The sequence below is a fragment of the Schistocerca americana genome, chromosome 2 (genome assembly GCF_021461395.2).
Source record: "Schistocerca americana isolate TAMUIC-IGC-003095 chromosome 2, iqSchAmer2.1, whole genome shotgun sequence".
NCBI classification, from domain to species: domain Eukaryota; kingdom Metazoa; phylum Arthropoda; class Insecta; order Orthoptera; family Acrididae; genus Schistocerca; species Schistocerca americana.
Genome location: NC_060120.1, coordinates 97215986 through 97236975, shown reverse-complemented (window position 1 = coordinate 97236975; position 20990 = coordinate 97215986). Strand labels below are relative to the sequence as shown.

At 40.8% G+C, this 20990-nt stretch overlaps 1 protein-coding gene across 4 annotated transcripts in view; it reads left to right on the top strand.

The window, feature by feature from the left end:
- Positions 1-20990, top strand: part of LOC124595805 — a 249294-nt gene that overhangs the window by 174671 nt on the left and 53633 nt on the right. For 2 of the 4 annotated variants that reach the window (XM_047134699.1, XM_047134696.1), the window contains exons 13-14: positions 352-599; positions 13884-15553. In XM_047134699.1, coding sequence (XP_046990655.1) covers positions 352-599; positions 13884-15553 — 1918 coding nt within the window. The remainder of the gene's footprint in view (positions 1-351; positions 600-13883; positions 15554-20990) is intronic. The other 2 variants (XM_047134700.1, XM_047134697.1) reach the window with 1 other exon arrangement.

Genomic DNA, 20990 nt, shown 5'->3' with positions numbered 1-20990 from the left:
TGCAGCGCATATTTGTGGAAATATGGTAATTAATCATTGACTAATTACTTTTAATAGTTATCACTATTGTGACTATTAAATTTAAAAACATGTGTAAGCATTAGGAAAACAAACATTATCTATTTCCTATATTTATTCTTTATTTAATTATGTTATACCTGATTCAACCACAGAAGTCTCCCCTGCTCCCATTTACTCAATATTGTCACGCAAATTTTGTTTTACCTCTCACCTTCACATTTTTTGCTTGTGTTAGTAATGTAGACCACATACAATCTCTGAAAAGATTTTCGAAAGAGGTTATCACATTTTCATGTATTGAGTTGTTTAATATGATGTACATGCTCACAGCAGCACAAGAACACTGGTGCCTATTCCAAAAATTTCGAAGGAAGAGCGTCGACACTTGTTTGCATTGCGAGTGGCCCAGGAGGAAGAAGAGGAACGTCAGAGACGACAACAACAGGAGCTCTGGCGTCAAAATGATAGCCAGTGTATGTCTTTGAGGCTTGATCCCAATGTTGTTACGCCAACGAATGGAAGTTACCCTTGTTTCTTCGATCCTTCTACTAATACATGGCAGCCACTTCCACCACAAGGTAACTACATCACATTCTTAAAAGAGGATGCAAGACAAAAATAGGAACATTTTAAAAAGTGCACATAAATAACCTGTGAGATGGAGAATATTTGTTGGGATATCAATATCTGAAACAGAACTGATGCACAAAACTGGGAATAAATATTAGATTTTTAGTTTTAGAAACTGGCAAGTTTATATTTGGAAGAAAAAAGTTAACAGAATAACTATGATTGGCAAGGGAAATGGTGGTCACAGCTTCATAATATTAAAAGCAGTCAAGAGAGAGAATATTAGGTTATACCTCTTTCTATATAGGATTATGAGTGGTTTCCTTTCTCCCCATTGGAAAAGGTGCTTTTAAACTTACACTTCCATTTTATCATCAGCAGAGGTATTTTGCATTGTTTTTGTAAATGCTCTCAGGACGATTGGGAGGGGAGGGCGGGGCTGAATGTTAAGTTTGTGAAGCCAGTTACAATTTACCGTTCTCCAGGCATTCTCTCTATATGAGGTAACAAGCCATTGATCATTGTGTAATCTTCATTTTTCTTTCCACTCACTAATTATGAGTTTTCCTGGATTTTGAAGCTAAAAAGTAATAATAATAAATAAAAATCAAGGCTTCAAAATTCCAATGTAGTACAAAAAAGTAAAAACGATTGAAAGTCCAGGATTAAAAAAAAAAAAAATAATAAAATAAATAAAAACAAAAATTAGAAAGTATAGATTGCCACTCTCTGCATAGAGGAAGTGTTGAGTCACAGACAAGCACAATAGAAAAAAATGTAGAAATATTTACCTTTCAGGCTAAGTCCTTCATCAGAAGTAAAAAACTCAAGCGCATGGGTGCTTGCATGCCTAGCTGAGGTGGGCAATAGGGATAAGGAAGAGCCTGATGAGCGGTCGGGGAATATTCTAGTGCTGCACATGGGAATGTGCAGGGATGTGGTGGGGGCGTGACAAGGTTAGAAGATGTAGTGTAAGAAGTTGGTGTTGTAAGTGGTAGGGGAGGAGAGAAGTAGATCACGCAATTCAGAAAAGCCAATGTTGATGGGAAGAATCCAGATGGCACAGGGTGTGGAGTAGTCATTGAATTGAACCACATTGTATTGAGCAGTATGCTTATCAGCTGGGTGATACAGCTGTCTCTTGGCCACAGTTGGGTGATGAGATGTGGACTGACAGCTTGATAGCAGCCGTATCCACATGGAATGTGGCATCATATTTGTAACTACAGGTGACCTTGTCTTTAGTGGGTAGGAGATGTCTGTGGCAAGACTGGAGTAGATGGTAGCGGCAGGAAGTATGGGACAGGTGTTGTATCTAGCACATTGTAGGGATATCAGCCTTGAAGCAATGGATTATGAACGGTGGTAATAGGGAGACTGACAAGGATGTTGTTTAGGTTGGGTGAGTGGTGGAATAACACTGTGGTCAGGGTGGGGAGGATATTTCTCGTTTCAGGGCAGTAGTCAAAACCATGGTGGAGAATTTGATACAGTTATACCAGTCTTGGGCACTTCTGGGTAATGAGAGCAGTGCTCCTTTATGGCTGGGCAGTGTTTACATGGTGGATGACAGGTGTCTAGAGAATAAAGGCATGGAGTATCTGTTTCTGGATAAGGTTGGGAGGGTAATTTTATTTTGTGAAGGTCTGCGTGAGACCTTTGGCATATTTGGAGAGGGGTTGCTCATCACTGCAGTTGCAACAACCAAGGGTGGCTAGGCCTTATGGCACAAACTTCCTGGTGTGGAATTGGTAACAGATATCAGAGTGTAGGTGTTGTTGGTAAGTTTGATGTGGATGAGGGAACTGATGTTGCCATTAATGAGGTGGAGGTTGACATCAAGGCAGGTGGCTGGGCTGAGAAAGACCAAATATATGGCCCACGAATAGGTTAGTACAGTATGGTGCCAAGCGTGTGCCCATTGCTGTACCACTGATTGGTTTGTAGGTGATACCTTCAGAGAAGTAGTAATTATGTGTGAGGATATAGTTGGTCATAGTGACCAGGAAGAAGGTTGTAGGTCTGGAGTCAGTCAGGCATTGAAAAAGATAGTGCTTAATAGTGGCAAGGTTTTGTGCATTGGGGATGTTTGTGTGGAGAGAGTGCTGGGTGGTAAAGGTGTGTGTGGGGGGGGAGATTAGAATCGCTCACCGATAAGGTTATCAGCACCCGTATGAAATTAGTAAAAAAGAATGCAGTTAAAACAGAAAAGATGCAAGAAAATAGATAAAAAGAATCTGAGATAAAATCGCAGTCACTCTCCCCCCAAACTCACCCATGATCATCTGCACAGTCAAACTATTTCACATCATGGAAGGTAGTATCAAAATTGTTCAGATGTTGTAAAACCATTAAGTGCAGTTAGGCAAAACAAGAGGAAAACTTAAATAATTTGCAGGTATATGGACTGGCAGATGTGGTAAAGGAATAGGAACTGTGGAGAGCCACTGGAGGAAAAGTGTGGTGTCTTTCATGTGATAGGGTATGTTGCTGGTTATTGGCTGTAGGTGTTGGTCCACAGTCTTTCATCTACATTTAGAAAATGCTTCACCACATTCTATTAAATGCTGGAACCAAATATTAGCATTTTTGTGTATGCGTATAATAAATATTTAATCTTTAAATAGCATTCTCATGGACCTCAGACTTCATTTAATTTTTCAGGAGTGTTCTCCTTCGAGTTTGGATTAACAACTTATAAATTGTATTAAAATGACATATAAGATTCACAATTACAATTGTCAAATACACCAGTCACTAAAGGATGTTAAAGGTATTCCACCCTCTGTTTTCATTCTAAATGGCTTCTTCCTGATTGATGATGGACAATGGCATGTGAAAGTGCCACACCACTTGCTGTTTCAATTGTGCAAAATATGCTGCCGCAACAGACCACTGGGGATGCTCTGAAAATTCAGATTTGGTCAGTATCTTTTTATAAGTTTGTGACTTGCAGGATCCTAGAAGTTGGTACCAAGGGGTTGTATCCTTAAAAACAATAATCTTATCCTCAACTACTGTATAATCTGGCACTTATCCTTTTATGTCCTTTGCAGTCTCATGTGCTGTGTTTGTTTTCCCATGCCCCTGAGTCCTATGGTGTCTGTGTCTTGAGCCAAGGAAGTGACACCATTACAAAATGGCCCTCAAAGTTCCAAAAGAATTACTTGCTATTCTTCCGGTGTTGACTGTTCTTGCAATGACTTCAAAGTCAAAATTTATATCCTTTGGTTTATTTATGTATATTGTTTCCAGAATTTTCTTCCTCTCTCACTTATGGGAGTATGTTTCAAATACCTGCAAACTATTTTAGTTAAGACAGATTCACACTTGGTTCTTAATGTAAATTATTTTGATCCGTTTCATATAAGATGTACCATTCCTGTACCGCAATACACCAAATTGTTCAGTACTGACTAAAAGTTGGGTATGTGCTTAGACCATCTGTTGTGAGTATTAAGTTCGGCATGCCTGCTTTCCAACTTGCTCATTACTCTCATGTATAGATTTACTTTTTAAGAATGACTAGTTACTCTTTTTTGAGGATATAGGTTTACTCTTTCATTCCTAATCATTCGCATATGATGATTCGCTAATTCCATCATAAGGGAGAGCTTTCAGGCATGTGGAACTAATCAACTTATACCTTAACAACTAGAAGCAGCTACTACAGGCTAGCTACTACAGGCTACTTCTGTAAATTAAATGTCAGGAAATTCTGATTAGAGTTGATTCACTTACACTGATAATTGTGGAAATTACTTCTAGGTTAGGAGGAAAATATCTACAATACAGGGTATAGAGCTACTGCTGCTTCTCTCATGTGTAAACTGTCCTTCCCAAATAACAGCAGCACATGTGAAGCTATGTTGTGCTTCAGGTTAGGGTCCAGTGGTATGTGTGGCCACCAAATTTCATAAAACCTTTGGCACAGTGGATTAAATTGGTAAATTTGGCTTCTAAGCATCCAGTTACAGGGTGACAATTATTGAACTATATGAAATAATACCATCATAACTTTTGAACGGTTCACAGTAGGATGCTCAAACTGCATGGTTGGCTGCAGGGAATGATGGAAATTAGTGTGCGCATGCACGCACGCCTTAGTGACGAAGCTCACTTTCATTTGGATGAGTTCGTCAGTAAGCAAAATTGGTGCAATTGGGGGAGAGACTGAGAATCCGCATTTCGTGATCAAGAAGTCTCTTCACCCTCAGCAAGTGACTGCGTGGTGTGCAACATCCAGTCATGGAATGCTTGGGGCGATATTCCTTGATGGGACAGTGACTACCAAATGGAATGCAATGGTTTCGGAACATGATTTCATCCCCATTATCCAAAGTGACGGTGATTTTGAGATGATGTGGTTCATGCAGATGGAGCTCAACCCCATCGAAGCAGGGGACTGTTTGAAGTCCTGGAGGAGCACTTAGGGGACTGCATTCTGGCTCTAGGGTACTCGGAGGCCACTGGCATGGACCTTGATTGTCTGCCATATTCTGTTGATATGAACACATGCAAATCCTTTATATGGGGCTATATGAAAGACAAGGTGTACAGCAATAACCCAAAAACCGATGCTGAGCTGAAAACAGCCATTCAGGTGGACATAGACAGCATCAATGTTCCGAAACTTCAGGGGGTCATGCAGAATTTCGGGATTCATCTGCGCCACATCATCGCTAATGATTGCAGGCATATCGAACAGTCATAGCCTAAATCCAAATATCTGTAGTGACGTTTATTTGTTGAATAAAGTGTGTGCTTGCCGTAGTTTGTAACTAATTTACTTTTTTTCATATGGTTCAATAATTGTCATCCTGTGTATCTTTTGATGTGTTTCTCTTTAATATTTACTGAATTATTTAGTTTCTGTGGAGTAATAGAAGTATTTAGTGTGGATCGTATGTCTCTTTGAATTGATATGTTCATATCTTAAGTATGGTATGTGTGCTCGCAGAATACATACTTTCCGTTTCTGTCTTTATACCTCTTCTGTTTTTCAGAATTAAAGCACCGTTCTGTATAGTCTGGTACGAGCTCATTTTCCCTTATCTTGGCTCAGATTCATCTCAAACGAAGCTCCTTCCCCCATTATTCCTCTCTTTATCATACAAAACACTGTAGTTGCTTCTTTTTGTAAATTAATTTTTGAAAATTGATCTGAAATTCTCGCACACTCAGATTTCTCTTTACATACTTTTGGATAGGCTGAAAGAGTGTTGGGGCGTAATTCCTATCCTCATAAATTAATCATGTCTCAAAACTGAATTCCTGAAGATATATAGCCCACAGAACTAAATTTATATGTAGCAGTTCACTGATTATTAAAAATTTTAAGAGATGGTAGTTGGTACAGAAGGTCACCTTGTGTCTGGCATGCCCAAGATGTTCATCAGAGTTTTTTCCCCCATCATGGGATATTTCATTGTAAAGCCATTCAACAGTTGATTAATAAGAATAATAGTATTATCACATAACTCGTGTTTCCTTATGCTTTGTCTATAGATGGAAGAGATAATCTTCATCAGGTTACCCTCCATTCAGTGGCTGTTGCACGCAGTGACAGTTATTTTGATTTGTAAATAATAGATTTCAGCTATCAGTCATTCTTATGAATTTTTATTGGCAGATGTAGATTTCAGCTAGAAACTAGCCATTTTCAATGCACTATCATTTTTGGTCAGTGCATGTAATGCCTGTTGGTCGGGCTTTGTCTACAGTTCATTAAATACTCTTACTCTAATCTTTATCATTAGACCCAAAATTGCCAATCTAGATACTATTAAGCATAAACCCATTAGTGTTAAAGACACGACTGCTTGTGACACTAATATTTCTAGCATTGGCCATGTTTATTCTTTTTAATATTTGGTAAATTAATAATTATAATGAAATAACATTTCATCAATTTCATTTTGATACCCACAGACATTCTGAAGCCAAATAGGGTGAATACCTGATACATGAACCATTTCGGGACACACATTTATTTGAACGTTTTCGCTTGTATTTACTCAAGGAACCACTCATAAACTTCTGAAGGTGTGTTCTTTAACACCCAATATAATACTGTACACCCACTTCGTGTATGTGAGTTGCATTTGTGTGTGTGTGTGTGTGTGTGTGTGTGTGTGTGTGTGTGTGTGCGCATATGCATGTCTATTGTTGACAAAGGCCATTGGCCAAAAGCTTTAAGTGTGAAAATCTTTTTGTTGTGCCTATCTGCGGCTCAGAATCTCCACTATATGGTGAGTGACAACTTTCCTTCTCATGATGTTTTTGTATGCTATTTGCCGCACAGCGTTATTTAAGTCTAGAACTTTTGAAATAGGCTAACTACTCATGCTGTTCGTTTAGGAGGTAAAACAGGCAATTTCTTCACTCAGAAACATGCCATGGCCACACATATGGCTCAAAATATGCAGTTTCATGGCTACTTTTATTTAATGTGTGCATGAGTACTGCAAAATATATTACCGAGAAGTGGGTGTACAGACTGTGAAATACGGCACAAATCTGGGTGCAGTGTGGACCCTGAACACACTCTTGAGTACTGTCAGTTCCCCCAACAATCTCATTATAGTTTTTCTTGTCTGAGCAGGTCTCAAGAGATGGAGGTTTTTGTGTCATCATTGCTATTGTAGAGTCTTGTGTCATGGGAAGCAAGGAGATGATGTTGTTTGGCGGCTGGTATCCTCTTTCTACATCATAACTGCACACATGTATCAACTGAGTTTGTTGTTAACAAAAACAAGAAGCTACTTATGTTTAAACTTGACCATGTGCTGTGGTACAAGCTCTTCCATAACAGTCCACTGTAGCCCTACTGCTGGTGAAGTACAGTCCCACTATAAACACTACACTCTTGTAGCCATTGACGTGAACTTGACAGATGCCAACTAGAATAATGACTGAGCTGACTGTGACTGACTCTGCAACTGGGCTGACTGCCTGTGACTGACTGGGCCCTCTGGTCCGTGGTGGTGATCTAAATACTGCTGGTTAAGAGGGTGTTGGTGGCATGTTGCTTGTGAGTCTGTCTTTGACCTCTCTCCTGATATGCATGCTTGATTCAGCACCTATTGTTGATCTTCTTGCAACATCTTTGCAGACTGGTGTGCTGGCAACATCTTATGCCAGCAGATTCCCCCCTCCCAAAATGCCGCACCATTGTTATGTAGGGAGGATGGGGAGGGAGGCAGGATGCTTTACGTGGAGAAGAGCTGGGAGCCGTGACTGTGGAGGATGGTATACTCCTGACTGTGCCACATCACCCATCTTGTGAGGCAACAGGAACGTCCTCCAGAGATCTGCTGCCAGGGCACATATCCAGGCCTGAGGGCATTTCCTGGGGCAATGATGGCAACGGCGATGGCGAAGACAGGTCCAGGCCCTTGGGGTTGGTGGGCGAGGATGGTGGGGGTGGTGAGCGAGGATGGTGGGGGTGAGGGTGCATCGTCCATCCGCTCCTCCTAGGGTGCCTTGGTGGCACCAGCGGGTGGTGGTGAAGGCCGCACAGTCCCATGAGACCATGAATCTGGGGCAAATGACATGCACGAAGTTGGTTCTGGTGGTGGCACTGCAAATCATCGGGATTTGCAATCAAATACATAGAAGAGTCAATGCTTTCTTGGATCACGCCTCTTTTCCAGTGTCCACGGTTGCTGTAAACCCTGAAAAAAACAAGATCGCTGGTGCAAAGCGATACTTGCGGACCATTGGCAATGCCGGATGCTGCGGTGATTGAAGTAAGTGTAGCTATGTCCGATGGTGGTGGCCATGCAGAAGTTCCACTGGTGGTGATCTGTCTCATGGGTGGGAGCCATAGGAGTTGAGAAAGAATTGCAGCACCTTGACCCATGTGTGGGTGGTGCAAAGCTGTGCCATCTGTTGCTTAAAAGTGTGTACGAAGCATTCTGCTTTCCCGTTGGACTGCGGGTGAAATGGAGCACTTGTTAGGTGACGAATGCCATTTCATTCACAAAGTTGTTCAAAATCTCGTGAAGTGAACTGTGGTCCCTTGACTAACACAATTACTTCTGGCAAATCTTATGTACAAAATATGGACAATGCTTGAATGGTGCTACATGATGTGGAGTTCATAGGCACTGCAAATGGGTACTTGCTAAAAGAGTTTACCACTATGAGCCAACGAATGCTCCAAAATGGTTGTGCAAATTCAGTGTTCATTCGTTGCCATGGTGATTGAGTCTTAGGCCAAGCCAAGAATGTCTGTAGTGGAGCTGATTGGTTTTCTGCGCATGCGTGACACTGTGATGTCATCTGTTCAATGTTAGCGTCCATGTCCTGCCAAGTACAGTGCCGTTGCGCTAACTGTTTAGTGCGAACAATTCCCCAACGTCCTTGGTGGAGCAATCACAACACATTCTTTTGCAATATTTTGGGAATAAGCACACACGATTGTCCTCTGTCATTTTGAACAAGAATCTCACCCTGTTGAATTGTATGGTTATGCCGACGAGTAAAGTATTGGTGCACAACTGAGTTCTGGATGCTGTTCAGTGAATGAGGCCAAGACATGAGAATGTAATGTAACAAAATCTTGAGATCTGGGTCTGCTTCCATGGCCTGTGCTGTTTTTCAGTAGTGTGAGGGAAAAGATCCCAGCAATTCAAAGTCCTGCGCATCGATTTGGCAACAAGATGCGGCAGATGCATCAAAATCAGAGTCTGGGCCAATTGGAGGGTGAGTTAGGGTAGTCTGCATTGCCATACTTTGCTCTAGGTCTGTACACAATTTCATACTGATACTGCAAAAGCAACAAGGCCCATTGTTGCATTTTTGAGTGATGCATGTAGGAACTGGCTTTGACGGATGAAACAAGGACTGCAAAGACTTGTGATGATCACTAAATAGAATTTGTGACCTTACAAATAGTGATGGAACTTGGTCACACTGTACACAATAGCGAGAACCTCTGTTACTGTTTGAGAATAATTGCACTGAGTGTGAGTGAGCAAGAGCAACTTTGATGCAAAAGCAATGGGTCTGTCTTACACACCAATCCTGTGCGAAAGCACAGTGTCAATTCCATAGGAAGAAGTGTCGACTTGCAAAATACTGGCTTGGCGGGGTCGAAATGCACTAAACATCTGTCACTAAGCAAGGCATTTTTGAGTTTCTGAAATGAGTCGTGACAGTCTTTAGTCCACACAAAAGGTACATTTTTGCGGCGCAAGCAATGCAATGGGGCCATGATCTGAGCGGCATTCGGTATGAACCAAATGTAATATGTCATCTTGCCTAGTACTGACTACAGTTCAGACACATTGTGAGGAACAGGCAGGTCACGAATTACAGGCAAATGAGATTGTAGGGGGTGCACACCCTGACTGTTTATCACATGACCTAAGTATGGTAGCTCAGTTTGAAAAAAGTCACGTTCTTCGAGACGACACTTGAGTCCTGCTTCTGACGACACTTAAAAAGAGTATGCAAATTAGCAGTGTGTTCCTCTGGTGTATGACCTGAGATGACAGTATTGTCAAGGTAGTTTCAACAAAATGGCACTTTTGCAGTCAGCTGCTCCAAGTAACTTTGAAAAATTGCGGGTGCGGAAGCACTACCGAAAGGCAAACACAAATACTTGAACAGTCCTAAGTGTATATTTTCAACAAACAGTTTCTGTGATTCTTCATCCAATGGAATTTGCAAGTAGGCATCATGCAAACCTATCTTAGAAAAGTAACGTCCTGCACCAAGCCTGTCCGTGAGTTCCTCGGAGCGAGGTAATGGATAAATGTCAACTACTGTCTGTGGGTTAGCGGTGGACTTGAAGTCAACACAAATGCTAATGCAACCAGAAGGCTTAGGCAACAAAACGAGAGGACTTGCCCATTGACTAGCTTGAATAGGAGTAATTATACCATTATCTTGCAGTTCTTTCAATTCACTAACTACTTTGCCTCTTGAAGCAGTTGGAACGGGGCGGGCCCGGTAAAGCTTAGGCTGTGCATTGTCTTTCAATGTAACCTGTGCTATGAAGTTATTTGCTTTTCTCATTCCTTCTGAAAATAGTTCAGGAAATTCTTTAAGCAAGCCAACAACACTGTCTTTTTGTGCAAAAGCCGATATGAAAAGTATGTTCTCGTGGATGCTAAGTCCAAACAAATCAAAGGGATCTAAACCGAAAATGTTGCTATCACTCTCTCTTGATTTCAACACAGTAAAATTCACTGTGGCAGGCAAAATACACTGTCCAAGCAATGGAATTTCCTGCCCTTTGTAAGAAATGAGGGGGTTACTAGATTTAGAAAGGCGTGGTGAGCCTAACTGTTCATACGTAGCATGATTAAGCGGAGTTATTTAGACACCTGCGTCTAACTGAAAGTTCAACAAAGGCCAGCAATTCGTAATTTGACAAATAGTTTGTTAGAACACTGTTACACAGCACTAGGGCGAGACGAAGACATAATCTTAATTTTACTTCCATCAGCGTTTTTGTGCCATTGCAAACAAACTGCTTGGACATGGCCCTTTTTCCACAAGCGTAACACATTGCGTTACTTGATGGGCAGTCCTATCTTTTATGGCAAGCAAAACATCTAGGGCAAGACTTCACTCAGTTCACAGTCCCGTTAACTGTCTATGTGACTGTCCTCACGGCAGTGTACACGGTCTTTGTTGTGGGTGCTTGGGGTGGTCACGAGCAAGGGGTGACTCAACCCAACAAATCAGGGCCTGGTCAAACTTATCGGCCACTGCGGCATCCAAATCATATTGCTCTAAAAAAAAAGGAAAAGGTTTACAGTACTTGGGGAAGTGATGGATCAGAGTACTTTAAGATCTGTTCTTGTGCTCTACTATCTGGATCATTGGATGTTATTGGATCCCTAATTAGCTCTATGTACCCCCAGCAGTATGTCTGTTGCAGCTTTTCCTGCAGGCAAAAGAACTGATATTTTGCTGCAGCTACTTAAACTTGCTGGTCATACCGAGTTATTGGCAGCGATTACTTGGGCATAGCCGAGTTTTTCGGGAGACGCGATATGGGGTAGTTTTGTATTAACCTGCACACTGGGGACCCGGCAATCAAGAAAAAGTATTGTAGCTTTACAGTACCTTGAACTCGATGAACTTCACAATGTGCTTAGAAGTGTGTCATATTCAAGCCATTCTTCTTCTGTGTTGTTAAATTGCCAGAATCGTGGTATGCTGGTCGGTGTCACCTGTTGGGCTGATTTGTTGGCCTGTTGTGTGGCTGGCAGAGCTTGTGCAGCCAGTAGTTGTACCATCATCAGCAAGTTAGCAGTTTGTTGGTTTCTGAAACTGAAAAATTTGTGTTAGATCCATCACATTTTACTAATGACGGCACTGTAAGCTTCTTAATGGAAATGGGGTCAGTTACAAACAACAGGTGAATCACAATACATTTAGAGTGCAAGTAGAATTGAAAATAGCTCAATTTTCCCTTTGCAAGAAGACTCTTGGCATAGTCGCTAAAGTGCGGAAGCTACGGTGTAGCAGGTGGTCGCGAGCTTAAACAAATGAGAACCTTGAATGCCTGGTAAGTGAGAAGTGGTGCAGGGGGGAACAGACCCGGCCTCTCTCGTGCACTTCAGCCAGCGTACACCCATGCTTCGTGTTTCTGCAAAAGCAGAATTGACACATGGATCACTTTTACCTTATGGTGTAGTGAGACCTGAACTCAAACCTTGTGATACTGCCAGATTAGTCTCTGTGCTCATTTGAAAATAAGAAAATAATGAGCTATGCACAACACAAAGCGAAGTGAAAAGCACAATACGTTTAGGGACAGCCATCTCAACAGTTGATTGATGATGTTGGCAGTGACATAAATGAGGTAGTTCAGGCCTGATCTCTACTTGTACCTTGTGCAACAATAGTTAAGATGTCCCATCACAGATTCCTCCTTTGCCATATGTGGTATGTATCTTACACAGGCCATTTAACCTACTCCCTGTTTGATGTGGCACTAGAGTGTAACTTATAAGTGCACTTGTACTTTGTTGAATTCTTTAATAGGTGTGCTCTTTATTTTGCATGCATATTCTTACAGACATTCTCTTCCCAATTTGGTTTTGCCGGATGATGTACAATACGAATAATTGAAAACTGTTACTTTCTGGTATTTCAATGCAGAAAAGAAACTCCCTGTAATAAAATTGTACATCAGGATAGTTTGCTATGAAATAGCATTTATTAAAGAAATTTGCAATTTGAGGCAGAATTTGCACCTATATTTATTGCAAATGCAAATTTTTCAGGCCCCTAATTATTGCAGTTGCCTATTACAGCCAGTATGGATGCATCAGGTACGATGCAAGCATATGACATGTATGTTTTCTCTGACAGATTTCCAACTCGTGTTTGTTAACTACCTACTCAGAGTGGCTGTTGCACTGTGGGTCTAATATGTCATTTAAGAGGTAAATGCACTACTTTTACAATAGCAGTATAGTGTCTCATATGTTTTGGAAGTTGGTAACGTCTTCTCTTCTAAGAAAGAATTGTCTTGGTTGTAACGTGGTTTGCTTCATTTGAGCACACAGTACTTTTCCTCAATAACCTATAAAATTAAATGGAAATACATGAAGCATCAGTTGGGTATAGAGAGTTTTATCTGTGGTAAATAAGTGATCTCTATTCCCTTTTCATTTTCATGTACAAAAAACTGTGTTTATTGCTTTCTTCGTTGGTTACAATTGATTTAGGAGCCATAGTCATCACGTTCAGCCATGTAATGCAGGAATGTGGCTAGACCTCAACTAACTGTTTGACCTGTTTGAGTTTATGCGGACGAGCATCCATTTTTTGTGAAAATGTGTTGTAGTTAAGTTTACTGAAATTCCGTAATTGTGCTCTCATATTATATCATTTTACAGACACTACTTGTTTTTTTTCCTTTTCTGTTGTGTGTTATTACTTTAAATGTATCATAGTAATTAAAAATGAAATGTTAAGAATGCCTGTACAACAGTAGCATTCAAAATAATCATTGTATTTCTAGCAGATGGACACCTCACCTGAAGCATTTTAACTATAGACACCCAGCATCCATTTTATAAGTTTTGATTACTGACTAGCATAATACTAATTAAGTCATTGAGGACAAATTTAAAAGGGTAGCTAAACTAAATTAAAATTCTATTTGTGAAAGAATATGGTAGTTTATGACCACACTTTCTTGTGAAATAAAGTTCTTACCTTAGGCAGCCAGTAATGCAGACCAAATAATTTTGTTGAATAAATACAATATATTTAAATATTGCACTGACAAGTTAAAATTTTTGCATTTTTGTTTTCAGATACCAGCTTATTAACACCAAGTGACATGGGTCCAAATGAAGCCAGCAGTGTATCAATGTCAGTACATCATCTCACTGTTCCACCCCCACATACTAATGTGTCTCCTCTTACTATTCCTCCTCACTGTCCTCCTCCAACACACATACCTCCGCCACACTCTCAGTCTGTTTCCCACACTGCACCTTTGCCTCTTCATAGTGCATCATTGCCCCATGTTTCATTGCAACCAACTGGTAGTATACTCTCACATAGGCCTCCAACACCGATTGGACAGTTGTCGACACACAGACTTTCACCATCTACTGGGCAGCCACAAATACCATCCCTGCCACCGGCACCACTTCTACCTCAAGGCCCACCTCCTCAGCTTGGTACCCTGCCACCCCATGGTCCTCCTCCACCCCTTGGACCTACACATGGCCCCCCTCCTCCCCATATACCTCCTCCACCACATGCTTCCCCTTTGTCTCACTGCTCATTGCAATCACATGGACCACCTCTGCCTCATGCTCCATCTCTTCCACATGGACCAACTCCTCCCTGTGGTCCTCCAATGCCAAAAGGCCCCACTTTTCCTCAAGGTCCTCCTCCAGGTAATGGAGGTCCCGTGCCTCACAGACCACCTCCACCTCATGCACCTCTTCCATCACATGGACCTCCTTTGCCCCACGGCCCCCCACCTGCTCTTGGGCCTGCTGTGCCCCAAGGACCGCCTCCTGTTCATGGACCACATCCACCTCATGGTTCCACAATTAATGTGCTCCCTCCTCCAAATACACCTGTCTCTCATCATTGTCCACCACCTACTCATGTCTCATGTTCTAATTCAATCCACGTGCCCCCTGTACCTTCCAGGGCATCACCACCTCATGGATTACCCCCCTCACACTGTCCACCACCGTCTCCTCACCATGGAAACACCTTCTTACAACCTCCACCTCAAATAACTCCTCCACCACATGTCACAATGAACCATGTCGTACCTAAAATGACACCACGTAGAAATAAAGGCTCACCATTATTGCCAACACCTCCTCTTTCACACGGACCACCTCCATCAGGTTTTATCCCACAACCGGATGCTATTCAACATGGGCCCCCGCCTCTCCCATGCGACCCTTCAGATATGAGGTCTGGAGATAGGCATAATTTACCATTTCATCGTCGTATCTGTGCACTTCCTCCTCCATATGGAGACAGAGATTCATCACCAACTGATTCATCCATACAGCCCCCTTACAGCCAAAAACCATCACACCTTTGTTATAGCCCCATACAGACACCGCCATATCACCATGCTCATCCTGTGTCAGTTCCTATTCAGCAGCCCTTCACCCCAACACCTCCTCCACCCTTACTTCCTCCTCCAATCAGGTTGCCACCAAAATGGAAATCAGCCAAGGATGCTGAAGGCCGTGTTTATTATTACCATGTAAAGACTAGAGTATCACAGTGGGAGCCACCTCAGTGGACTCAAATAGAGCAGCAGCCTGATTCAGATAGCAGCACTACATCAAGTGATGATGAAGAGGATGACGATGATGACGATGATGATACAACAACATCTGATGAAGAGGAGGAAGAGGAAGAAGAAGAGGAAGATGAAGAGGAAGAGGAAGTGGCTGACGAAGAGGAGGAAGAGGCTGATGAAATTGCACAGGAAGATAAGGTAATACATATGTATAAATAAAATAAACCTCTCTTCTCAAATGGTGAGTTAAGGATAAATGGAACCAAGTAGTAATGTAGTAGATACGTATTATAGCAGTAACAATAGATGTGTTATTTATTTATTTTAAAGGCAATCTTTCTTCCAAAATCTGTGAAAGAATGTCAGAAACAGCAATTTGAGTTATGTTGCACATCATCTTTCATTGATGAGAGTGCTCTTAAAACATATAAAAAGCAGAAAAATAAGAAAAAAATGGGAGTAAAAAGGATACTTTTGCTAAAGAAAGGGACTAATATAATATACATATGCTGAGCAAGGAAAATAGGAAAGTTTGTAAAAAGATATTGACCTGAGAAACAGCTTAAAAAACAAGAAGTCAGTCCTTTCCTACCACTTCATTTTGTGCCTTATGTAATGTCTCTCCCCCTCCCTCTATAGTGGGCTGTATCCAACACCTCTGTGCCCACCAAGATGCTCTATTTATCTCTTAATACCATCGTGGCATCTCTAGCACTTACCTAATGTCCTTACCTCTTGTGTGTCATCCTGTCTGTGTTCAGAAGACTGTTCTCACATCCAAGAGAAAGAGGGGAAAGAAAATATTTACTGATAAATGTGAATGGGTTCAGTAATAGCTTGGGGGAGCTTAAAGTTACCAGAAGAAAGGCCTGTATGGTATGCTTATGTTTTAAAAGTGGCTGGTTTAAAAGTTTTACATTCTTCTGTACCACAAGTATACTTCAGAGACTGGAATAAATGTCCCGTGATACCGATGGGTAGTTGGCAATTCCTTAATGCATGTGTCGCTGAAAATTGCAGTGAATGTGGTTTACTTGGCATCTTATTAATGCAGATACTCTCAAAGATCCCATTAATATTAGATGTCCTGCAGTTTTTCCTATTTGTGAAATTTATTCGTTTCCTGTGCTTTGGAGCTTCAATAAAACTTGTCCCTGGGGATGATTTATTGAGAACTTAATATTTTTGAGAGAACTTTGCCATTTGAGTAAAAGTCAGGTGCTACATTTATGCTCAGCCATTTTGTTGTTCTCATCCTCTGACCTTTCCTTTTGTTTGTTTGCTCTCACATAGTGAGAAGTTGATACAATACTTCATTCCATTGACAAATTACCAATTGGGGTACATTTTTCAGACAAAGCAGTCTTTCAAAGGAAGTCCCCAAAATTGGTGATATGGTTTTACCAAGGAAGCCTATCCTCTACTGAAACGATAAATATCATTTTGCAAAAGAGTATTTAATAAATAAGTAAATAGATTAATAAATGTTAATGTCGAGAGTTTCCAAGTTTAATTTACCATTCAAATCCAGTGATATGCAATCTGGCCAGCAGTATGCAAGATGAACCAACAAAAACCTATCTCAGCTGTCTGCAATCTGACGAGCAGGATGTGAGATGAACAAACCAAAACCTACCTCAGCTGTACTTTCCTCTGTCATATAGCATAGAGAAAGGCTAATTACTTCAAAAATTTGACATCCAGTGTCCACAAAGACAGTAAAACAATATATGGAGAACTGCAGCATAGGACGGTTGCTGAAGACAAAGAAATTCGTTTGTTACTTCAAATGTGTTTGCACAAAGTATTATCACAAACTTCACAACAACTTTGGGGCAAACTTCATGGGTTGGAGCATGAAAATCAAATTATGAATTCTAGATTCCATTCTAAATTTTACTTTTATCGGGCATAATTCTACTATACCTCACTTAAGTTTTATGATGTATCGAAGTTACAAAATCTCATACTTGATTAAAAAAACTCATCACACGTACAGAACCTCAAAATGAGAGATATGAAATCACTGAACTTGTTTAAAACCCTCAACAAAAATCCTGTCTTATTACAGTTTCTTAATGATTTTTTTCTGGTCACAATTAGATTATGTGGACTCCATATAAAAGGTCTGCTAGCAGCACACAAAGTGGGGATCCAGTTGCAAAACACAGCTTATAATACTAGGGATTTGCTTAGGTGGCAAGTAAGTTAGAGTTTCTGACAAATGAGATGCCGACCTTCCAACAGTACTAATGTAGGGAATCTTCACAGGAAATGGAGACAGCTGTTATTCGACTGTAGTGTTGCATTTTACTGCCATGTTAATCCAGATATTCTGACTTGCATGCTCTTTCCAGTTACCTGCAGTATCATCGTAGAAGCAGCTGAAAAGGAAAAAAAGTCATGAAAGACAGCTGTCGGACATTGACACAATGTGTTCAAGTATACGTTACAGGTCACACACAGAAGCAGGGGCATTGAAACATATAAGAGATTTGCTAAGTCTAAGTTCAAAAGTGCTTGATCTGATAATATTGTCTATCACATTTGTTATCAGAAAATATATTAATTTTCTGTATGTCTAAACCTCTCTTCTCAGATGGAAAGTTATGGATGCATAGAACAGAGCAACAATGCAGTGTATATATATTATAGCAGTTGTAATAACTGTGTTGTTTATTTTAATGGCAGAAATTTTTCCAAAATCTTTGAAAGAATATCAGAAAAAAGCTGTCTGAGCAATTTTGCACATCAAAACACAAATGAGATGTGTGGTGGTTTTTTGAAAGATGAAAGGATAACAAATGTATGTAATGTGTGCATACAAAACAGACAATAAAAGAATAGAACCTTTTGAATTGTGGTGCTACAGAATAACGCTGAATTTTAGCTGGGTTGGTTGGATTGGGAATGAGGAGCTAGAGGCTGAAAAGGCCATACGCTTAATTTTGAGATAACAGAGAATGTGTAAAAGTAGTGATACATTAGTAGCACATGCACCTGCTAGTCGCATGGAACTGCAATACGACGACATTAGATCACATAGTGGCACACAGTGTAGAAGGGCATCAGCTTTGCAGCTGGTGTCATTTAACAAGGGCCAGATGTCTACAACGGACAGGCTATTGTCCATCATAACAATCCAGTGAGAAAGAAGTTCTGTACAGACAATAGTAATATCAAGGTAACATGCTTAAAAACCTATAAGGCACATAGCAAACTTTACAAGAATGGCACAAAGGTAATATTCAAGCTAATCAGGAGCCAGATGTGGCAAAAACATGTAACAGAATCATCAATATGACCAAACAATAGAGTGGTGTAGAAAATAACAACACTATTTCCCACCTAATACTTAAGATAAAATTTGTTCTTAATCTGTAGACTGTAAATTGTACATAGGGTATGAACATAAATTGTAGCAATGGAAACTTGTCAGTTGCTGTGTAACAGTTTTGGTGCACACTGGCTTTTGTACCAAATGATTATCTCTGAGTTTTGCTGCAAGCTGTTTCTTTTCTTCAAACAAAGTTGCAGATTCGGCTAGAGCAAAGTACAGTACTTCACAGTCTGCTTTGCACAGATATTTATGATTCTTTCCATTTTGTACTTTTAGACACCATGAACCATGGACCTTGCCGTTGGTGGGGAGGCTTGCGTGCCTCATCGATACACGTGGCCGTACCGTAGGTGCAACCACAACGGAGGGGTATCTGTTGAGAGGCCAGACAAACATGTGGTTCCTGAAGAGGGGCAGTAGCCTTTTCAGTAGTTGCAGGGGCAACAGTCTGGATGATTGACTGATCTGGCCTTGTAACATTAACCAAAACGGCCTTGCTGTGCTGGTACTGCGAACGACTGGAAGCAAGGGGAAACTACAGCCGTAATTTTTCCCGAGGACATGCAGCTTTACTGTATGATTAAATGATGGTGTCCTCTTGGGTAAAATATTCCGGAGGTAAAATAGTCCCCCATTCGGATCTCCGGGCGGGGACTACTCAGGAGGACGTCGTTATCAGGAGAAAGAAAACTGGCGTTCTACGGATCGGAGCGTGGAATGTCAGATCCCTTAATCGGGCAGGTAGGTTAGAAAATTTAAAAAGGGAAATGGATAGGTTAAAGTTAGATATAGTGGGAATTAGTGAAGTTCGGCGGCAGGCGGAACAAGACTTTTGGTCTGGTGATTACAGGGTTATAAATACAAAATCAAATAGGGGTAATGCAGGAGTAGGTTTAATAATGAATTAAAAAATAGGAGTGCGGGTTAGCTACTACAAACGGCATAGTGAACACATTATTGTGGCCAAGATAGACACAAAGCCCATGCCTACTACAGTAGTACAAGTTTATATGCCAACTAGCTCTGCAGATGATGAAGAAATAGATGAAATGTATGACGAGATGAAAGAAATTATTCAGGTAGTGAAGGGAGACGAAAATTTAATAGTCATGGGTGACTGGAATTCGTCAGTAGGAAAAGGGAGAGAAGGAAACATAGTAGGTGAATATGGATTGGGGGGAAGAAATGAAAGAGGAAGCCGCCTTGTAGAATTTTGCACAGAGCATAACTTAATCATAACTAACACTTGGTTCAAGAATCATAAAAGAAGGTTGTATACCTGGAAGAATCCTGGAGATACTAAAAGGTATCAGATAGATTATATAATGGTAAGACAGAGATTTAGGAACCAGGTTTTAAATTGTAAGACATTTTCAGCGGCAGATGTGGATTCTAACCACAATCTATTGGTTATGAACTGCAGATTGAAACTGAAGAAACTGCAAAAAGGTGGGAATTTAAGGAGATGGGACCTGGATAAACTGAAAGAGCCAGAGGTTGTAGAGAGTTTCAGGGAGAGCATAAGGGAACAATTGACAGGAATGGAGGAAAGAAATACAGTAGAAGAAGAATGGGTAGCTCTGAGGGATGAAGTAGTGAAGGCAGCAGACGATCAAGTAGGTAAAAAGATGATGGCTAATAGAAATCCTGGGTAACAGAAGAAATATTGAATTTAATTGAAGAAAGGAGAAAATATAAAAATGCAGTAAATGAAGCAGGCAAAAAGGAATACAAACGTCTCAAAAATGAGATCGACAGGAAGTGCAAAATGGCTAAGCAGGGATGGCTAGAGGACAAATGTAAGGATGTAGAGGCTTGTCTCACTAGGGGTAAGATAGATACTGCCTACAGGAAAATTAAAGAGACCTTTGGAGAGAAGAGAACCACTTGTATGAATATCAAGAGCTCAGATGGCAACCCAGTTCTAAGCAAAGAAGGGAAGGCAGAAAGGTGGAAGGAGTATATAGAGGGTTTATACAAGGGCGATGTACTTGAGGACAATATTATGGAAATGGAAGAGGATGTAGATGAAGACGAAATGGGAGATAAGATACTGCGTGAAGAGTTTGACAGAGCACTGAAAGACCTGAGTCGAAACAAGGCCCCGGGAGTAGACAACATTCCATTAGAACTACTGATGGCCTTGGGAGAGCCAGTCATGACAAAACTCTACCATCTGGTGAGCAAGATGTATGAGACAGGCGAAATACCCTCAGACTTCAAGAAGAATATAATAATTCCAATCCCAAAGAAAGCAGGTGTTGACAGATGTGAAAATTACCGAACTATCAGTTT